The sequence below is a fragment of the Patella vulgata genome, chromosome 1 (genome assembly GCF_932274485.2).
Source record: "Patella vulgata chromosome 1, xgPatVulg1.2, whole genome shotgun sequence".
In the NCBI taxonomy this organism is placed as follows: Eukaryota; Metazoa; Mollusca; class Gastropoda; family Patellidae; genus Patella; species Patella vulgata.
Window position 1 is genome coordinate 54607248 of NC_065879.2, and position 21033 is coordinate 54628280.

A 21033-nucleotide genomic window follows, 5' to 3' on the forward strand; every position below is an offset into this window, starting at 1 on the left:
ATTATTGATTCGAGTAGTCATATTAATATAAACACAAATATAAACGTATTAAAACAACACTTTATTATTGGTCCGAGTGGTCCTTTAGTATGGTCCGAGTGGTCTTTTTTGTTTCGTCCAAGTGGTCTATTAGTTGGTCCAAGCGGTCATGCATTCGTACAAAAGAATGGAATCATTCAGAAAGTGTAGGCTACTCAAAATAACGGAGTGAAGGCGACAATTAATGTAACACATCGTGGACATTGTATAAATGTATGACATGCGCATGTAATGTACACGTGTTTGAAATGGCTTTATTCAATATCCGCTTCCACCGAAATGGATTGGGTGACATTTAAAGTAGATGTATATTGTCATAGCGGAGATTCGTCGCCGATTAACACAGACAGACTAAGAAAATAGTCCCAATATTGGCACGTTTCTGACCACGTGACTTACCGGTAAGCGCCCCGTGGAGTGGATCGAGTGCTCTATGAATGATTGATTTAGATTAACTGAAGCTGCAAGCTCATCGTATGACGTATATAATAGCAGCCAATAATTGATGGATTACATCTAAGTTATAGACGAAGATGTAATGATACGTTGTAAAAAAATTGTAAGTTGTTCATTGTTGCATACATTTTGGCCGACGTTATATGCATGTACAGTGCGTTAGAAAAAAATCCTAACCGATACAGAATGCCGGTAAATGTTTTCCCGAGATTACCAAACTCATTTTGTTGTTATTCAAACCGGCCCGTACATTATACATGTACACGTTTTCACGGCAGCATTACTATATTCCAACTCCTTCAATATAAACATATCGTTAAAACCTGAACAACGCATGTGAAATTGGATGTTCGGCAACAGAATTGAGATACCTGGCGTAATTGGACACCTTGACTAATTTTAATCACAACTCGGGAAATTGAACAGACCAACTAATTATTGAACAGTCGTCAAAATTAAGCGGGACGCTTATAATTACACACGTGTCGAAAAAACTAAACACTAGACAATTAAAGGTTGGTAATCAAAATTGCACGTTGAGATTAAAGTTGTATACAAGGACAAATTGAATGCTATTAGGCCAAATTCAATGATATTTATGAATAATTCTACATAGATTAGATAACAACGCTATTTACCCGAGATTCCACAGTACCAGTTGTATAGTGTTAGGTACGGTAGCTTTTTGAAATTTAAAAGTAATTTTGCTATTAAAAGAGACATTATGGGAGATAAGATAAAGAGATGGCAGTTCTTGCTATAATAGTTAAAAACTAGATAGTGTAAAAGTAATTTGCTGAAAATTTCAGTCAAATTGATCCACTATGAAACGAGAAAGAAGCGGGTGAAATTTTTGCATAGTCTCGGTCATCATTACTAAAATCATTAATATAAACAGCATATTCTCGATTATCCACTTTTTTTGATTTAATTATCAATGGCCGTTAGCGGCATATAGGAATCTAATCCAGCCAACATCAAAGGCTAGCCTTGACATCGAGAGTTTATTATGGTCTGGATAAGTTAATTAATGTCTAATTGATAATTTAGATAACATTTCAGGCCTAAATAAAGACTTGCAATAAGCAGATTTTGCTCTTGCATAATGCATGTTTAATGAAAATGTAAAGTTTCTTTTTCATTTAATTAATTACTAAGATATGAGGATACTTGCTTTATAGTGATAAGAGGATACTTGTCGAAAAATTGATCCACTATGAACCGAGAAAGAAGCGGGTGAAATTTTTGCATAGTCTCGGTCATCATTACTAAAATCATTAATATAAACAGCATATTCTTGATTATCCACTTTTTTTGATTTAATTATCAATGGCCGTTAGCGGCATATAGGAATCTAATCCAGCCAACATCAAAGGCTAGCCTTGACATCGAGAGTTTATTATGGTCTGGATAAGTTAATTAATGTCTAATTGATAATTTAGATAACATTTCAGGCCTAAATAAAGACTTGCAATAAGCAGATTTTGCTCTTGCATAATGCATGTTTAATGAAAATGTAAAGTTTCTTTTTCATTTAATTAATTACTAAGATATGAGGATACTTGCTTTATAGTGATAAGAGGATACTTGTCGAAAAATTGATCCACTATGAACCGAGAAAGAAGCGGGTGAAATTTTTGCATAGTCTCAGTCATCATTACTAAAATCATTAATACATGTATAAACAGCATATTCTTGATTATCCACTTTTTTTTATTTAATTATCAATGGCCGTTAGCGGCATATAGGAATCTAATCCAGCCAACATCGAAGGCTAGCCATGACATCGAGAGTTTATTATGGTCTGGATAAGTTAATTAATGTCTAATTGATAATTTAGATAACATTTCAGGCCTAAAGAAAGACTTGCAATAAGCAGATTTTGCTCTTGCATAATGCATGTTTAATGAAGTTAATGAAAATGTAAAGTTTCTTTTTCATTTAATTAATTACTAAGATATGAGGATACTTGCTTGATAACGATAAGAGGATACTTGTCGAAAAGTTGTGCTTTTGGAATAAAACCAGTCATTGTTTCCGATAGAATTGTGTTCTGTTAACCTATTACTATCACTATATATCATATATTATATATTTTGTATTATATTTTTTTTTATAAAAGCAAGATGTTACAAAGGCTATTGTACTACTTGTAGCCAAATTCGACCCCTTTTAAATAAAGTCATTATTATTATCTTATTTTAATATAAAAAAAAAATTAAATTTGTAAAATAATAAAAATGGTACACGACCAACGTGACTGGCTAAATATAAAATAAAGAAACAATGATTGATAAATAATAATGCTGCTAAACATGACTATATGTTGTAGGCCTTAGCGAGGTCACTTTAAAATTAATTGTTTTTTATTTCTTTAATTATCTAGTTTTGATTTGAAAATATTATTCCGACACGGTACGGTACATGTCATCACAGTTCACACTGTCACCACTGTCACCTTTCCAACTGTTAAGGCCTAACGATAAAATGCTTATTATACGAACGAATTAATATTTACTGAAAACTAATAGTATCGATAAAAAAATTACTTACGCACTTTCAAATATTTATTTTGAACATAGTTTGTCAGTTTTGCAGTGGTTGTTTTGATTTTCTATTACTCCAAAACTCTAAACACTGTCGTACAGACGGCAGCAATATTGGTTTCTTCCCTGAATGGAAGTCACAGCGTCCTACCACGCGATTCTGGCGAATAGGCGGTCTATCTATATATGATGTCAACGATTGCACACATGATTGTACGAAAAACCACGTTTTTAGCTTGTGGACCCTATAGAGGTCACAATTTTTATCCGATCTTTTTGAAACTTTAAATAAAAATTTATAACCCAAAGATCTCAGTTCCTTTCGATATTCGTGCATATCGGACCGTAACTTCCTGAATTATGGCCCCTGATTGTACGAAAAATTGCGTTTTTAGCTTGTGGACCCTATAGAAGTCATATTGTTTATCCGATTTAAAAAAACGTATTATTATATCACCGTTACACCCTAAGGACGTCTGAGTTCGAATTTCGTGAAAATCGGCCCAAAACTGACAGACAAAATGGCCGCCCATCGGAACATAACTTCCTGAATTATGACCCCTGATTATCCGAAAAATCGCCTTTTTTACCTTGTGGTCCCTCTGGAGGTCACAATTATTATCCGATTTAAAAAACGTTTGATTATATCACCGTTACACCGTAAGGAAGGTTGGGTTCGAATTTCGTGAAAATCAAACCAAAATTGCCGGACAAAATGGACGCCGTTTGTATGCGAATACATGTAGTGTAAAAATATGGTATGTCAAGGTTGTGGACCCTATAGAGGTCACAATTTTAATTCGATTTTGGTCAAACTTGAAATGCATGTTTATAACCTGAAGATCTTGGTTCCTTTCGATATTTGCACATATCGGACCGTAGCTTCTTGAGTTATGGCCCCTGATTGTATGAAAAATCACGTTTTTAGCTTGTGGACCCTATAGAGGTCATAATTTTTATCCGATTTTTAAAAAAAACTATTATTATATCACCGTTACACCATAAGGACGGCTGAGTTCGAATTTCGTGAAAATCGGCCCAAAACTGACAGACAAAATGGCCGCCCTTCGTTCTCAAATAGCGTAAAAATATGGTATATCAAGGCTGTGGACCCTATAGAGGTCACAATTTTAATCCGATTTTGTTGAAACTTGAAATGTAAGTTTATAACACAAAGATCTCGGTTCCTTTCGATATTTGCGCATATCGAATTGTAATTTCCTGAATTATGGCCCTTGATTGTAGGAAAAATCGCTTTCTTTTTGGCTTGTTCTCTATCCATCTCTCGAAAATGTGGGCGTATCCTGCCTGGCAGCCGCTGGTTAGAATAAAGCTTAAAAGTGATTACCACTAGATTGTAATCGAGAAGACCAGATGAATTGATGAAAGAAGGTTGAATTTTAAATTTGTTTTATTTTTTGGATGTGTGTTCTATGTGATGGTTTATTACACTGCAATTTAAAGTAGTCAACCCAGTGGTTCTCGACCTTTTTATGCCATCGGCACACCTTGGAACACATGAAAAAAAGCGTCGGACCTGGCTAAATGGCATGCAACCATAGACACAGACTAGTCATAGACACATAGAATGACTCAATACACAGCTATGAACTTATCAGTAGACACCAATGAATACTCAGTTGGGATCACATGTTTTTTTTTATACGCCCACATTTTCATGTGGACGTAGATTGTCGTCGCCCCTGTCCGTCCGTCCGGATGTCTGTCCACAATTGTTTGTGATCAGTCTACTGGTCACAATTTTTATCCGATTTCAATGAAACTTGAAATATAGGTTTATCACCCTAAGATCTCGGTTCCTTTCGATATTGGCATGTATCGGACCGTAACTTCATGGATTGTACGAAAAATCACGTTTTGAGCTTGTGAACACTGTAGAGGTCACAATTTTTATCCGATTTGGTATAAACTTGAAATGTAAGTTTATAACCCAATGATCTCGATTCCTTTCGATATATGCGCATATCGGACCGTAACTTCCTGAATTTTGGCCACTGATTGTATGAAAAATCACGATTTTAGTTTGTGGACCCTATAGAGGTCATAATTTTTATCCGATTTAAAAAAACGTATTTTATATGACCGTTACACCCTAAGGACGACTGAGTTCGAATTTCGTGAAAATCGGCCCAAAACTGACAGACAAAATGGCTGCCGTTCGTTCTCAAATAGCGTAAAAATATGGTATATCAATGTTATCGACCCTATAGAGGTCACAATTTTTATCCGATTTTGTTGAAACTTGAAATGTAGGTTTATAACCCAAAGATCTCGGTTCTTTTCGATATTCGCGCATATCGGACCGTAACTTCCTGAATTATGGCCCCTGATTGTACGAAAAATTGCGTTTTTAGCTTGTGGACACTATTGAGGTCATAATAATTATCCAATTTAAAAAATCATATTATTATATCACCGTTACACCCTAAGGATGGCTGAGTTCGAATTTCGTGAAAATCAGCCGAAAACTGACAGATAAAATGGCCGCCCTTCGTTTTCAAATAGCGTAAAAATATGGTATATCAAGGTTGTGGACCCTATAGAGGTCACAATTTTAATCCTATTTTGTTGAAACTTGGAATGTAAGTTTATAACCCAAAGATCGCAGTTCCTTTTGATATTCGCGCATATCGGACCGTAACTTCCTGAATTATGGCCCCTGATTGTTCGAAAAATCAGGTTTTTAGCTTGTGGACCCTATAGAGGTCATAATTTTTATCCGATTTAAAAAAACGTATTATTAAATCACCGTTACACCCTAACGACGGTCTGAGTTCGAATTTCGTGAAAATCGGCCTAAAACTGACAGAAAAAATGGCTGCCCCTCGTTCTCAAATTGCGTAAAAATATGGTATATCAAGGTTGTGGACCCTATAGAGATCACAATTTTAATCCTATTTTGTTGAAACTTGGAATGTAAGTTTATAACCCAAAGATCGCAGTTTCTTTTGATATTCGCGCATATCGGACCGTAACTTCCTGAATTATGGCCCCTGATTGTTCGAAAAATCAGGTTTTTAGCTTGTGGACCCTATAGAGGTCATAATTTTTATCCGATTTAAAAGAACGTATTATTAAATCACCGTTACACCCTAACGACGGTCTGAGTTCGAATTTCGTGAAAAACGGCCTAAAACTGTCAGAAAAAATGGCTGCCCCTCGTTCTCAAATTGCCTAAAAATATGGTATATCAAGGTTGTGGACCCCATAGAGATCACAATTTTTATCCAATTTTGTTGAAACTTGAAATGTAAGTTTATAACCCAAAGATCTCGGTTCCTTTCCATATTTGTGCATATCAAATTGTAATTTCCTGAATTATGGCCCTTGGTTGTAAGAAAAATCACTTTCGTTTTAGCTTGTTTTCTATCCATCTCTCGAAAATGTGGGCGTATCCTGCCTGGCAGCCGCTGGTTAAGGCTAAAAATACAGTTTTTGCCAAAATGACATTACTTCCGATTATACTGAAAATTTTAAATTAGTTCTATGAAATCATAATGGGATAAAACATCATATGGTGAAAATTTGATAAAAATCAGAAATAGCATCATGACATTGTGAAACTTTTATGTAAATCGAATAATAATTGCTACTTTTATAGACCAAAAACCTTGAAAAGTGACTTGTGGAAAATCGTCTATTTCTCTGCAACTGTACAAGTTAGAAACCATTTTGTGGTATCTGTATGATCGTATTGGTTCATTCTATTTGTTGATGGGAACAAAATATGATCATTTTCAAAATATTACAAATATTAATAATACTCAATTGAATAAAATATGTATTTTTAAACTAAAAATACAGTTTTTGCCGAAATGACGTCATTTCTGGTGATGTCCAGTGAAAATGTTAAATTGGTTTGACCTAGTCAAGATTGGCATTAGGCATCAAATGGTAAAGCAATATTGAAAATCGAATAATAATTGATTCTTTTCCAGGCAAAAAAGCGTGAAAAGTGACACATGCAAAATTACCTATTTCTCGACACCTGCTCATATTACAAACTAATCTTCGCATACATTCCCTTCGTATGAATTATTGCTACGAGTTTATGAAAGTTACAAAGAAATATTTTAAAGATGGGTTGCCAGAAAAGTATTTATCGGGTGGTTATTTCCAATAAAAGTATGGCAATTTTGGTACATGTATATATGGAAAGTAGAAAAATAATGAATTCCCCGAAAAACACTCATTGAGCGTATACAGAACAAAAACATTGACAGCCCGACGATTAGGAATTTCTGCACGCGTGATGTCAAAGGTCACACTTGATGTACAAGTCGATAAACTTTAGGTCTTTTGATGTGGTAATATCCAATGGAGAAATCACGTTTTTGGCAAATACCACATTTTTTTGCATTTTTTTTTCAAAATATCGGATTGTAGCAAAAAATTGGTAGCCAGCACCATCTAGCTTAAGACTAGTTACCTCCCTTACACCATTAGAAGTACATTAGATTTATACAAGTATAACGATTTTTCGACTTTTTTCAAAGATTGTGGCCCTTTTTGGACCAGTTATACTATATTGAGGCTTTTAAATTTAGAATCACACCCTAGACCGGCGTTAGGACTCTAAGTAACAGAAGATTCAGAAATGAAATAAAAGTAGTTTTCAAGATAAAAGCGTCTGAATAGGCTCCAAAAAGGAAAATACTAGATTTTCAGCAACCCATAATATATTGCCTAACCAGCAAATTTTTACCATTTAGATTTCGTAAGATTGTTCATTGTTCGGGCTATCCAATGAACCTTTAGTTGTTTTGATTTGGTGAAATCTGGCATAGTAATTACTCTTTGCTCAAGATCACCATTTTTTTTACTTCTTACGTTTTTTTGTTTTTTTTCCAAAGTATCAGATATTTTTTCGACTACTTCCGGTTTTTAGATCATTGTCGGGATAGTTTTAACAAGATGTTTGGATAGTTAACTTTCTGTACCAAAAGTTTCAGAAACATTCGTTAACCTGTTTTCAAAAGAAAGAAAAATAGAAGAGCATTTTCAGTAATTTAAGGATTTTTCAACTTTTTTCAAAGACTGAGGTCCTATTTGGACCACTTATATTATTTCAATGCCATTATTTTTGGATTTACACACTAGACCACGATAGGACTGTAAGTAAACAAAAATTGTAGGTGTCGTTTTCGAGAAAAATGTGTCTCAAAAGGCTCCAAAACGGAAAATACTAGATTTTTGGCGTACCATAATTTATTTCCTAACCAGCGAAATCGTATCATTTAGATGCCATATGATAGTCCAATGATGGTCCGCTATTATCTGACGGAGAAATCAAGATTTTCGCAAGCGCGCCAATTTTTTTAACTTATTTTTTTTCATTTTTTTTAATACTTCCGGTATGAAGATCATTGTCAGGATAGTTTTAATAACCAGTTTGGGCACTTGAATGATCGCAGGGCTCTGTAATGATATATTACATTATCTGATCAGATGAAATCACAATGAAGAATCCCATGTCCAAATGTGCCGTAAATGCAAAAATGTCAAAATATCGAAAATTAAATTTCAATAACTGAATACATGTTATACATTATTAGAATCGACATAAGATCAGCTATCTAAATACAAAAGCCTTTTTTGAAAATCTGTAAAAATAAAAAAAAAATAGAGGATCTTCCAAAATTTAACGATTTTTTCCCATTTTTCGATTTTCAGTCCCTTTTTTCTCCTATTCCAGTTATTTCAAAGTCTTATTAGATGTCTTCGTGCTGAACACTACCGAAGGGACTCTCGATAGAGAAAGTTTAATAAAAATTGCTGGAGCAGTTTTCAAGTTAAAGGCATCCAAAAACGCTCCAAATCAGAAAATACTTGATTTTCAGCTTGCCATATTTTGCTGCATGGTCACAGTATCCGTATGAAATGGGTATCACACGGAAGTGCAATCCTCAGGCCACTCAACGATACCTCAATGATTTCGTGAAAATCGGCCCAAAACTGACAGACAAAATGGCCGCCCTTCGTTCTCAAATAGCATAAAAATATGGTATATCAAGGTTGTGGACCCTATAGAGGTCACAATTTTTATCCGATTTTGTTGAAACTTGAAATGTAAGTTTATAACCCAAAGATCTTGATTCCTTTCGATATTCGCGCATATCGGACTGTAATATTATATCACCGTTACACCCTAGGGACGGCTGAGTTCGAATTTCATGAAAATCGGCCCAAAATTGACAGATAAAATGGCCGCCGTTCGTTCTCAAATAGCGTAAAAATATGGTATATCAAGGTTGTGGACCCTATAGAGGTCACAATTTTTATCCAATTTTGTTGAAACTTGAAATATGAGTTTATAACCCAAAGATCTCGGTTCCTTTCGATATTCGCGCATATCGGCACTTAACTTCCTGAATTATGGCCCCTGATTGTATGAAAAATCGCGTTTTTAGCTTGTGGACCCTATAGAGGTCATAATTTTTATCCGATTTAAAAAAACGTATTATTATATCACCGTTACACCTGAGTTCGAATTTCGTGAAAATCGGCCTAAAATTGACAGACAAAATGGCCGCCCTTCGTTCTCAAATAGCGTAAAAATATGGTATATCAAGGTTGTGGATCCTATATAGGTCACAATTTTTATCCAATTTTGTTGAAACTTGAAATATGAGTTTATAACCCAAAGATCTCGGTTCCTTTCGATATTCGCGCATATCGGCACGTAACTTCCTGAATTATGGCCCCTGATTGTATGAAAAATCGCGTTTTTAGCTTGTGGACCCTATAGAGGTCTTAATTTTTATCCGATTTAAAAAAACGTATTATTATATCACCGTTACACCCTATGGACGACTGAGTTCAAATTTCGTGAAAAGCGGCTTAAAACTGACACACAAAATGGCCGCCCTTCGTTCTCAAATAGCGTAAAAATATGGTATATCAAGGTTGTGGACCCTATAGAGGTCATAATTTTTATCCGATTTTGTTGAAACTTGAAATGTGAGTTTATAACCCAAATTTCTTGGTTCCTTTCCATATTTGCGCATATCGAATTGTAATTTTCTGAATTATGGCACATGATTGTACGAAAAATCACTTTCTTTTTTGCTTGTTCTCTATCCATCTCTCGAAAATGTGTGCGTATCCTGCCTGGCAGCCGCTGGTTATATTGCACATGTCGGACCGTAACATCCTGGATTATGGCCCTTATTGTATGCTTTTTGTCCCCGCCTTTCAAAGAAAGAATGAGACTATTAAAATGGGTTCGTCCGTCTGTTTGTCTGTCTGTAAGTCTGTCTGTCCGTCACACTCTTTGGGACACAATAACTCCACAGAGTAAAAATACACAGAGTGGCGACTCGCATTACGGCCCATAGTAACACAGCGACACGCAATGCATCTTGGGAATTGTCTGTAATAAACACACACTGACAGTTCGCTCAACAACGTTACGATATCTATATCGATGAACTAAATCTCTTTAATTTCGTAGTTTTATAGTATTTTCGGTAACAAAACTACTGGGAATTATCACATACAATCATAATATGTTAGTTGTGTCTGTGTTTCGGGAATTTATAAAACATGATTCATATTTTTAAAACATGCATAAAGTGTTGTACGGCCAGGAATGAAGTGAGACTGAGACGAGAGACGGCATTTGTGATGGTTTACGAATTGGACTATTTAAGGCCGTAAATTATTGTTGATTTTTAAGAGGTTTTATTAACTTTGAAACTATTCCACTAAATGCTTGTTGTTTCCATTCCTAGATTTGAAATGTAATTTCCATACACCTTAAATTGGGCCATTTGAAAATGTCAAAGTACCACGCCCTTTTTGGGATAAGGCCTAGCTACATGTATTTTACTCAACATCAACATGACTTATTTTTCTCCCCCCAAAAAAATCCTTTGTCTTCTAGAGCTTATTACTGTGTGCTTCTCTTATTTATTTTATCTTCATAAAGTAAGCCTTCATTAAAATATAAAATAATAATTTAAGAATATTAAAATTGAATTTCAAATAGGCCTATAACGTTTTCCAATTATAAACAGATTTGAGCCGTTGGTTGTTTTCCAAGATAAAATACTCTTGGCTCTAGCTCCTTTAGGAACTGTCTCTCATCGGACTATGTCCGCTGACAGTTTCTATAGCTTGCTATATACATGTAGCTACAATATGAAAATAACATATGAATCTAAATTTATTTTATTCAGTAGACTTGCGGTATGTACATGTAGGTATAGAATGTAAAAAGAACATGTGCAGCTAGTTCAGACTTACTGAGCCGTTGGTTGTTTTCCAAGATAAAATACTCTTGGCTCTAGCTCCTTTAGGAACTGTCTCTCATCGGACTATGTCCGCTGACAGTTTCTATCGCTTGCTATATACATGTAGCTACAATATGAAAATAACATATGAATCTAAATTTATTTTATTCAGTAGACTTGCAGTATGTACATGTAGGTATAGAATGTAAAAAGAACATGTGCAGCTAGTTCAGACTTACTGGGTAAAGCTTACTATTTAAAGTTTGATCTTTTAAAAATCACAACTATACGTAATTCTAAAATTACAAAAATACTGTTATGCTATTCAAAATCTAATTTCCCCTTTTACTGGTAGGCCTTAATCCGACCAATAAAATATTTGCTGAAGCACTATCAATAATTTTAAACCATTCAGTAATTCAAAATATAATTTTAATTTACTCTGTGATTATCTATTATGCTGTAATGGTTAACTTCAGTTTGTATGGCAGATAATTCCATAATAGAACACAGTATAAATTAAATTTTCTATTTCTAAATAATCAGTTGACAAAAAATCACAAAAATAAAAGTAACTCTGAACACAGATCAGACCTAATGGCATGGATATCTAGAGCAAACTTCAGATTTATAATAATTTAATTTATTTTATGATCAGTAGTGGAATACCGCGGTTTATCAGTGAAATAAAAGTGTTATTCCACTGGCAAGAAAACGTTTATATTTTCACTCAAGTTTTCTTGCTTCTCGATGAAATAAAATATGTTATTCACTCTAAAACGACAAATATCCTCTATATATTTGTGTGCAGTAGTGTAAAATGGACAATTTCATAGTTTTGGGGGGCCTATAAAGGCCGTCAAAACATTACATGACACCCAGAGCAATATGCAAAATATTCATTCTCAAGTTGTTTTTGGTTTATACTTGGTTGTAAAAAGAGAAACCAATCAACTCAAATAATGTTTATTGAAAAAAGTTATTATAGGCCTATTTAAAATAGAATTTTAATATCTTTAATTATTTAATGAAAGCTTACTTTATTAACATAACATAAATAAGAGAAGCGCACAGTAATAAGCTCTAGAAGAATTCTTGGGGGGGGGGGGGATAAATCATGTTGAGTAAAATAGGCCTTATCCAAAAGAGGGCGCGGCACTTTAACATTTTCAAATGGCCCATTTTAAGGTGTATGGAAATTACATTTTAAATCTAGAAATCGAAACTACAAGTATTTGGTGGATTAGTTTTAAAGTCAATAAAAACCTTTAAAAATCGACAATAATTTACAGCCTAGACCAATTCGTAAACCGTCACAATTATTGCCTTTATTCACTTCAGTTCGGGCCGTCCCACGCTGCGTTTATCCATGTTTTAAAAATATGAATCATGTTTTATAAATACCCGAAACACACACACAACTAACATATGATTGTATGTGATAATTCTCAGTAGTTTTGTTACCGAATATACTATAAAACTACGAAATTAAAGAGATTTGGTTATTTTTACTCTGTGATGTTTAGTGACATTACAGACAAACCCCAAGATGCAGTGCGCGACCTACTTTGTATGCTGCATTGACTGGAATATGTTTTACATTCACGAATTGTCAGCCACAGAACAAAGTAACCATGTGCGAAAAAAAATAGCATGTCCGATGATATAGGAAAGGTATTTTACAAGATTACAATTATCTAAAACATGACCAAACAGAAATTTATCCCAGTTCGCTAGGTTTTGTGTATTTGTTCCTTATACTATTGGATGCATTTTCTAGCTAATGATACTAAGTATTTCACAATTTACATTGAACAAATGTTTATTTGTTTGAACTACATGTATTTATGACGGTTTATATTTCATAGGCTACCGTTTATGCGGAAGATTTATCCATATCCACCCACCTTCCCTAGTCTTTCGTCACATTTTTCTTTTACTATAATATTCATTTGTCCATTTGTAAGTTAAATGCATGTACTTAATTTATCTTGTGATCTCGATGTTATTCTACTTTCAATTTATTTATATATATACGTAAGTCTCACGAATGAATGTGACGTTCGCGGGTAGCCGTATTTGCAAGGTATTACGGGAGTTCTCGTTGCCCGTTAGTTTACGAGATTTTATAATTGTATATAAGCTGTCACACAGCGCATTTTTGATAGATCTTTGATTGAGAGCTCAACTGATAAATTTTAGTTAACAGTATTAGAACATGAGTGGATGTCTGAAGGTTCCTTTTTGTGTTCTCTTATGATTCAGTGATTCCCTCTGAGTGTTCGACGGCGTCGGTGCTAAGTTATATTGTTTAATAGTGTTTTACTATCTCTAGTGTTATTATTAGAAATCATATTGTTCGTTATTACGTGTGTGTCAGTTTACCAGATTTCATATATCGTTGCTGATCGTGTACACGTGTGGTTGTGTGTCGACCATAATTTGGGTTTCATCTGAAAGTGGTTTGATATTAATATCATTATCATCCTTATCATGTTGGATTCTTGTCCGACATATGTAATTTGATCTCGATTAGAAGATAATATATATTTATTTTTATATGAATATTTATTTTGTTGTTTGTGTTATTGAGTAAGGGAAGACATTGTACAAGGCGACATTGCAGTCGTATTTCGTTCAATTATTGGAGATCCTGGTCAAGAACTTGGGAAGGGATTCCTTATATAGTCACTCTTTAGCTGACACTTACCCATTACTAACTGAAGAGAGTTATGATCCCAGGCGAGCTTAGAAAAACCCCTCCCTGGATAACAGATCAGTAGCCAAGGTTCCACTAGAGGGTCTTTGTGATAGTGGATACAACCGTTAGACGCTACATTTTTATCTTTTTTAATTAAAGGAGCTAAGTCGCTAATGTTTGGTACCTAGGAATTGACACAAATGGGTCGTAACGCATATAATAATGTAATAGGAATATATATAAACTGATTTACATTCAATCGTTTTCATTTTTACTCTAATTTCAAATCAGTTATGTTCGGTGAAATATGTTTGAAGTCTCAATCGAATCCAAATTTCTAGCGTCTGGTTATTCTAGTCTACATAGTATTTATTGCGCATACTCTCTCGGTATGAACATGCCGTCACTGTTTGACATGACTTGTTGAATGTCTAGCCTCATTCTTCTAGTCCCTTGTTAGAATGGGCCTGAAACGCATTATGGTACACGATTCGTGTACCAATGGTAAAACGTTTATTTTGTGTTAAATATTGGATATCAGAAGCCCATCTTTTCCCGGTAAGATCACAACATCAATGTTGATTTAAATTGACAAATAATTTGTGTTTTCAATGTCAAAGATTTTGGATGATATTGAGTTAGAGACTTAGCTACTTTAACACAGTGTTTCTTGTTATTTCTAATACAGTGCACACACTAAAATGCATGGTCTGTTTTGACAATCACCGGGTTAGTACGTTGGGGTGTTCATTTATATGAACACCTACTTTTCCTCAAATGATCACTTGTGCACGTGCTAAAACAACACATTACAGGTTGATCAGTAACTTGAACAACCAAGTCAGGCTGACCTTAAAAATATCTTTGTTTCACCAAACCCGACCCACAATCGAGGAGAAGGGTCGGTAGGTCGTTTTTTTTTTCAGATTTTTTTTTAAAGTCAGAGAAATCAATACAGAAAACTTATTAGCTGTATACTACAGATTCATTAATTTTGTTTAATGAATTTGGGGTCTGACGTAAAAAGTAACGAACTGAAAGTTTTTATTAAACTTAAGAGCTAATTTGACAGCTTAATAATTTTCCGGGTGGAAACATTCGTCTTCTTTATTGGCAAACAAATCAATGACATCGGGATTTTTCTCGCACACGGTTTGCCACGAACTTGAAGTGTGAAACTCCTTCAACACGTTTTTAACGATAGTGCGGGTTGTGCCTTCATTTTTCTCGAAAACCGATATAGAAAATATCGTCGTCATGTTTAAAACTACGCACCACAGACATAGAGGCAGAATCATTTCGTGGGAATGGACGTGTATTCGTCTGCAACCATTTTGTTGAGAAGTGACACCTATGACGCATTCATCTTGATCAACCAGTTTCAATAATGAATCAAACCATAGCCATAGTAAAGGGAAATAACTCTCATGATATATTTGGAGGCAGACCACCATTAATTTCTCCATTGACTCCAATGTTAAATCAGTGGTGTTCTACATGCTGTAGCCCATTCCCTAAATTTCGTTGAGAACTTCGCTTTACAGCACAGCAAGTATGACATCATGGGATCATCAGAGTACTAAATTTGTATGAGGTTGACCACCAAAATTTCAATTCACTGAAATTCATAGCAGACTGGGGTCAGAATATCATGTCCGTGTTAGTGCAAAAACAAAACAAAGCCTCTTTACTCCTTGTAGTCTTCCGCCTTAAAAATCTCAATCTGACACCAAACCAGGCAGAAAATAGAAATTCAATGCCTCTTCATCAATTCTACACCAAAAAGTCAATAGAGATAAGCATGCAAAATGGCAGGAAAGGAGGGAGAAAAATATATCTAAAAATAGCCGGCACTACAATTTGTGGGTACCGAGATATGGAAAATTAATGGTGGTCTGCCTCCATTTCAGGTTGACACACAAAATAAAATAAAAAGATCGTGGAAAAGTGCAATAAAATGATTTAAGTCGGGGGTGGTTTTAGTTAGTCGGTCGCGGTAGGCGAAACAAAGATATTTTTAAGGTCAGCCTCAGAAGAAAGGGTCCAGTGTGTAAGCAGAGATAAGCAATCTGATTGATTGATACTTTGGAGCACGATAACTTTGGTTATAATTAAGTGAGAGTGATGAAACTCCGAGCATAGATTTATTATATCATTACCTTGACTAAGTTTGATGATGAGAATTTTCTGCTTAGGCTAAGGGGCGATAAGCAATTTGATTGGTCAAGTCTTTGGCACATAACAACTCTGCTTATAATTGAGGTAGAATGTTTAAACTTGATGTAGATGTTCATTACTGAGTTCAATGATTAACATTTCGAGCTAAAGCTAAGCAGTGCTAAGCAATTTCATTTGTCGATGCTTTGGGACAAGATAACTTTGATTCAATCTGATAGAGAGTGATGAAACTTAGTGTATAGTTGATAATCAGTTTGATTGCTCGTTACTTTTGAAAAAAATAAATGTGCGGTTAATTAATATGTGTCATCTATTTATTTTGGGATTTCAGCGGTGGACATCAGCCTCACTGTTGGCTTGTTTAGCTTGTTCTCTGTCCATCTCTTGCAAAATGTGGGCGTATCTTGCATGGCAAGCGCTTGTTTACTTGTTCTCTGTTCATCTCTTGCAAAATGTGGGCATACATATATCTTGCATTGCAACTGCTTGTATTTGTGTTCTACAGGTTGATGAGTTATATAAATGTAAAAAGATAAAATATGGATCCATATTTACTGTCGAAGACATTACGTCAACATGGAGCTCCTCTCTTACGATGGTTGGAAGCAGAACAAAGAGAAGCTCTACCTCAAGCCATCATACAGAGAGCCGTTCTTCAAGAATTTGGTGCAGCTCAAATGTTAGAACTAGGGTAGGACATGTAACTTATATCTATAAAGAGCAAAAATGTCAGTAAGATCCACTATAACCCAGTATCATTTAATCTTGTGTATCTAGCACATTCATTCCATATCAATTCTTTGTTTAAAAATTCGTAAAAATCGTTTAAAATCACCAAAAATCATCTTATTTGTACTTCTGTCCAGTTTAAAGCTAACCATTCAATTTTGATAATGAGTGTCCAATTTAATTTCTCGATCACTGTTAAAAAATAAACAACCCAATTGATAATTGATCTATAATAATCCCCCGCCTTTCGAAGAAAGCAGGGGACTATTGAAATGGGTGCATCAATCTGTCTGTCTGTCTGTGTCTGTCCGTCCGTCAAACTTTTTGGGACACAATAACTCTCCTAATTGAGCTAGAGTGTTCAAACTTGGTGTAGGTGTTTATTAGGTCAATACCTTGATGGAGTTAGAAGATGAGCATTTTCTGCTTAGCGTAAGCAGAGATAAGCAATTTGATTTGTTGATGCTTTGGGACACAATAACTTTAGTTCTAATTAAGTGCGAGTTATGAAACTGGATGTATAGTTTCATTAAATCAATACCTTGACTAAGTTCAATAATGATCATTTTCTGATTGGCAGAGACTTTGGAACACAATAACTCTCCTTCTAATTGAGCTATAAAGTTCAAACTTGGTGTAGGCGTTCATTAGGTGACATCCTCGTTATCCCCAGTGGTTTCATTCCGTTCTACTTCACTAACCAATGGGTTAATCCTTTTGGAGGACATGTTTTCAAGTTATCCACCCTTGATAATTGTGCTAATTTTATCGACCAATCCCATAAGTAGTTAATTGTGAAGGAAGTTGGCTAAGGGAAGTAACTCTCAGCGGAAAAGGTTAGGAGTTAGCCTAAATGAGAAAAGTCTAAATTATGCCAAATGCATATTTATTAACAACAAATTATATAATATTATATTAATGAAGACCGGACGTTATGTAGGTTCAAGAGTTTTATTGTGGATCGATCGTTCGTTCATTCGCAGAGTTTTATGTCCACGTGATATCGTAGACAAATTATTGTGAATCAAATTGCCAAGTATAAGTTCAATAATAATAAACATAACAGAATCAAACATTTCAGACAAAGAACGAATAGTAATAATAACAACAAAAGTCAAACATGTAGATGTTACACATATTTGAAATCCACGAAACATACTACAGATTTTGATAATACACTTAACACTGTAACATTGGTACTGTTTAATCTGGCAAAATAGCGTTAATTTCTACTATGTTAGGTTGACCCACCATAAATAAATATCTCCAAATATCTCGACAATTACGCCACAGTATTTATATATATGCCAAGCCTCAAATCAGTTTCACACAATTATAGTCACTAAATAAACGATCATGTTGTACTTAATAAGCTATTACCATTAATCATCTATAAATAATAGACTGAAAACTGGTTCCATTAAGTGTCGTCCATAACATCCAGACACTTTTGAGTAAAAGATAGGTTATGTGCCCTTGTTTTGAAATTAGTCTCGCTTAACCAGTCTATTGACCATTCTACGTCTGATTGACAAGTCGGGATAATCAAGACTACTTTTTTACGAAACATAACAGAAAGCTAGAACAAGAAATTGAATTTAGAAATAAGCACTTTAGCCAACTCAACAATTGTTTTAAGAAACTTGTAAAAGTAAAATGAAACTACTGCTAGTATCATGTTCCTGCTAACGAAAGTGATTCAGAGATATTATGTGTACTAAACCAAAAGATGCCGCTCTTAACAGTACAGTTAATGATAAAGCAATTTATAAAATAAAACAAACGTAATTTCTAAAGCTGCTGTAATAACCAAGAAGCTAAATTTTACTGCTATTCAAAATCATCAACAATAGATTTTTTACGGCTGTAATAGTTGATATATTTGTAGAGAATTGCACGTGCCATGGCTATTTATCGACTCAAAGAGAATGCGGGGTAGTCAGAAATCAGTTCGAGACACGCAACTGAAGCATGCACATTTAGCCGTGTTGAGACCAACTTTCTGTAGAGTGCACGGGTCACCCTAACGCTGTGTCCAATTATCTATACTAATATTTGTGACTGTCGTTTGTCTGTCTGTCTGTTTGTCTGTCTGTTCGGGGTTGGCGGCTACACTAGGTCTGCCCCGAGTCTGAAATTTGGGGTATAGGGGTAGCTCGAACCGGGGAGTAACATAGGCCAGGTGGCGTTAGTCTACCACTTCCGCTTTCGGAGTTATGACCCCCGGGCGAAGCCGGGCATTCTTCTAGTTCATAAATATTTTTGAATTTCGCCGAATAGTGCTCAATTTGTATCGAATTTCAATCTCACTGTTTAATTTTGATTACTCTAAGCGTCTAATTAACTAGTGTTTAGTTTCTCGACACGTGTTGAATTATAAGCGTCCCGTCTAATTAGCACGACTGTTCAATAATTAGTTGGAACGTTCAATTTTCCGAGCCGTGATTAAAATCAGTCAAGGTGTCAATTTTGTTGTCAAACATCTAATTTCACGTGCGATGCTCAGATATTACGATGTGTTTAGTTGTGGGTCATCGTTCAGTTTTGCCGTTGAATGTCTATTTTGCCGTACAATGTTGAAATACTGTAATAAGTGTTAGTTTTAGTTAAGGATGTAAACGGTCACTCGGTTAACCGGTCACGGTTCAGTTGCACTGTTGAACCGGTTCAAAAAATTACTAATCGGTATTCGTTTTCGGTGCCCCTTCGTTTTCATATGATACCCGACCTTTAAACCCAGGAATGATAGCCACAACATTGTTTTCTTTCACTAAGACCATGTAAATATTTTAAATAGAACTTGTCATTAGTAATAAGTCTCGGGAAGTTGACGTCTTTAAATTCTCGCTCAAAGTTTTGACTTTGTGTACGTTATTAGCACTCACTGCCAAGCATTAAATAGCCTCAACTGATTGACAAATTAATTGTTTTACAGTATTAACCTCATCACTGCACAAACAAAGTCTCAAAATGAAACAAGTATGATGTGATGAAATAATATTATAATAGAGAGGATATAATTGTAAAATTGTTTATATTATCACTGGATTGCGCAATGCTGTGGGGTCAAAGTTTACATACGGGTCACTGGTACCATACCATACAGCATGGCTTGTGATAGCAACACGTGTAGTAAATTCTTTGGAATTAGCTGATGTTGAATTAGCATTGCCAACGGGTTTTCAGATACAACCAATGACTCAAAAATGACAATGATACTGCAATTGTGAACTATCTAGAATGAATAATCTGAAAAAATTTCGAAAAAATATTGAAAATTAAAAAAGTTATAGCGTTTTAAAGAAGGCAAACCAGAGGCGCTAAAAAACGGCTTTTTTTTAAAAACGCAAAAAATTGACCGAAGCCAATATCTCAGTAACTATACAAGATAGGTCTATGAAAATTGCACTAATTAAAGATCTAGATGTACTTGATAAAGCCAAATTGTTGCTATAATATTCTAGTATATACTTTTTATGTTACAGAGGTTCAAAGTTGGGATCTGTGCCGATTTCGCACAAATCACAGCAAAAAAATGGACAAATTTGTGTGTACTTAAATTGTAGCGCTTTGACATTAATACATAGGCTTATTTTTGAATGAATAAGTACACATAAAAATGTTTTCAGTCTGTTCTGTTATTTATTTTTTGCATGACAACACCTTAAATCACAATATTTGACCGTATGATGTCAATGTCGAATAGAAACAAGTTTATATATGTAATTGGGCACCTACTGGTTCCGAGGCCATTGACCACTGGCCATTCACAGTCATACAACAATCATAAACCAGTTATACTAACGTATACTGTGGATATTTATAAAAATCATGAAAGTGTGTGGCAAAATGAGAAATAAACCTGTAAGCTTTTGGCAGATTTGCCGCCTTTGCCACGCCAACTGCTTTAGTTGTTTATAAGCTACCATGTACATCAGTTTGAGATTGTTTGTTTCAGGAATGAAAATTAACAATTAAACTATGATTTATATAACAGCTATATTTTTGTGATCAACATCACTACAATTTCAAATAAAAACAGTAACATAGACATAATTAAAACATGATCACTTCAATTGTCTGATAAATATGCAAAATGATAAAAACATAATGTACTGTGCTTAATAAA

The 21033-nt window shown here is 34.7% G+C and overlaps 1 protein-coding gene across 3 annotated transcripts in view; it reads left to right on the top strand.

Annotated features, from left to right (window-relative positions):
* The window catches only part of LOC126830719 (serine/arginine repetitive matrix protein 2-like), a 324241-nt gene that overhangs the window by 14850 nt on the left and 288358 nt on the right, over positions 1-21033 (top strand). For all 3 annotated transcript variants that reach the window (XM_056103535.1, XM_056103533.1, XM_056103536.1), the window contains exon 2: positions 16681-16866. In XM_056103535.1, coding sequence (XP_055959510.1) covers positions 16715-16866 — 152 coding nt within the window. In that variant the 5' untranslated portion in view covers positions 16681-16714. The remainder of the gene's footprint in view (positions 1-16680; positions 16867-21033) is intronic.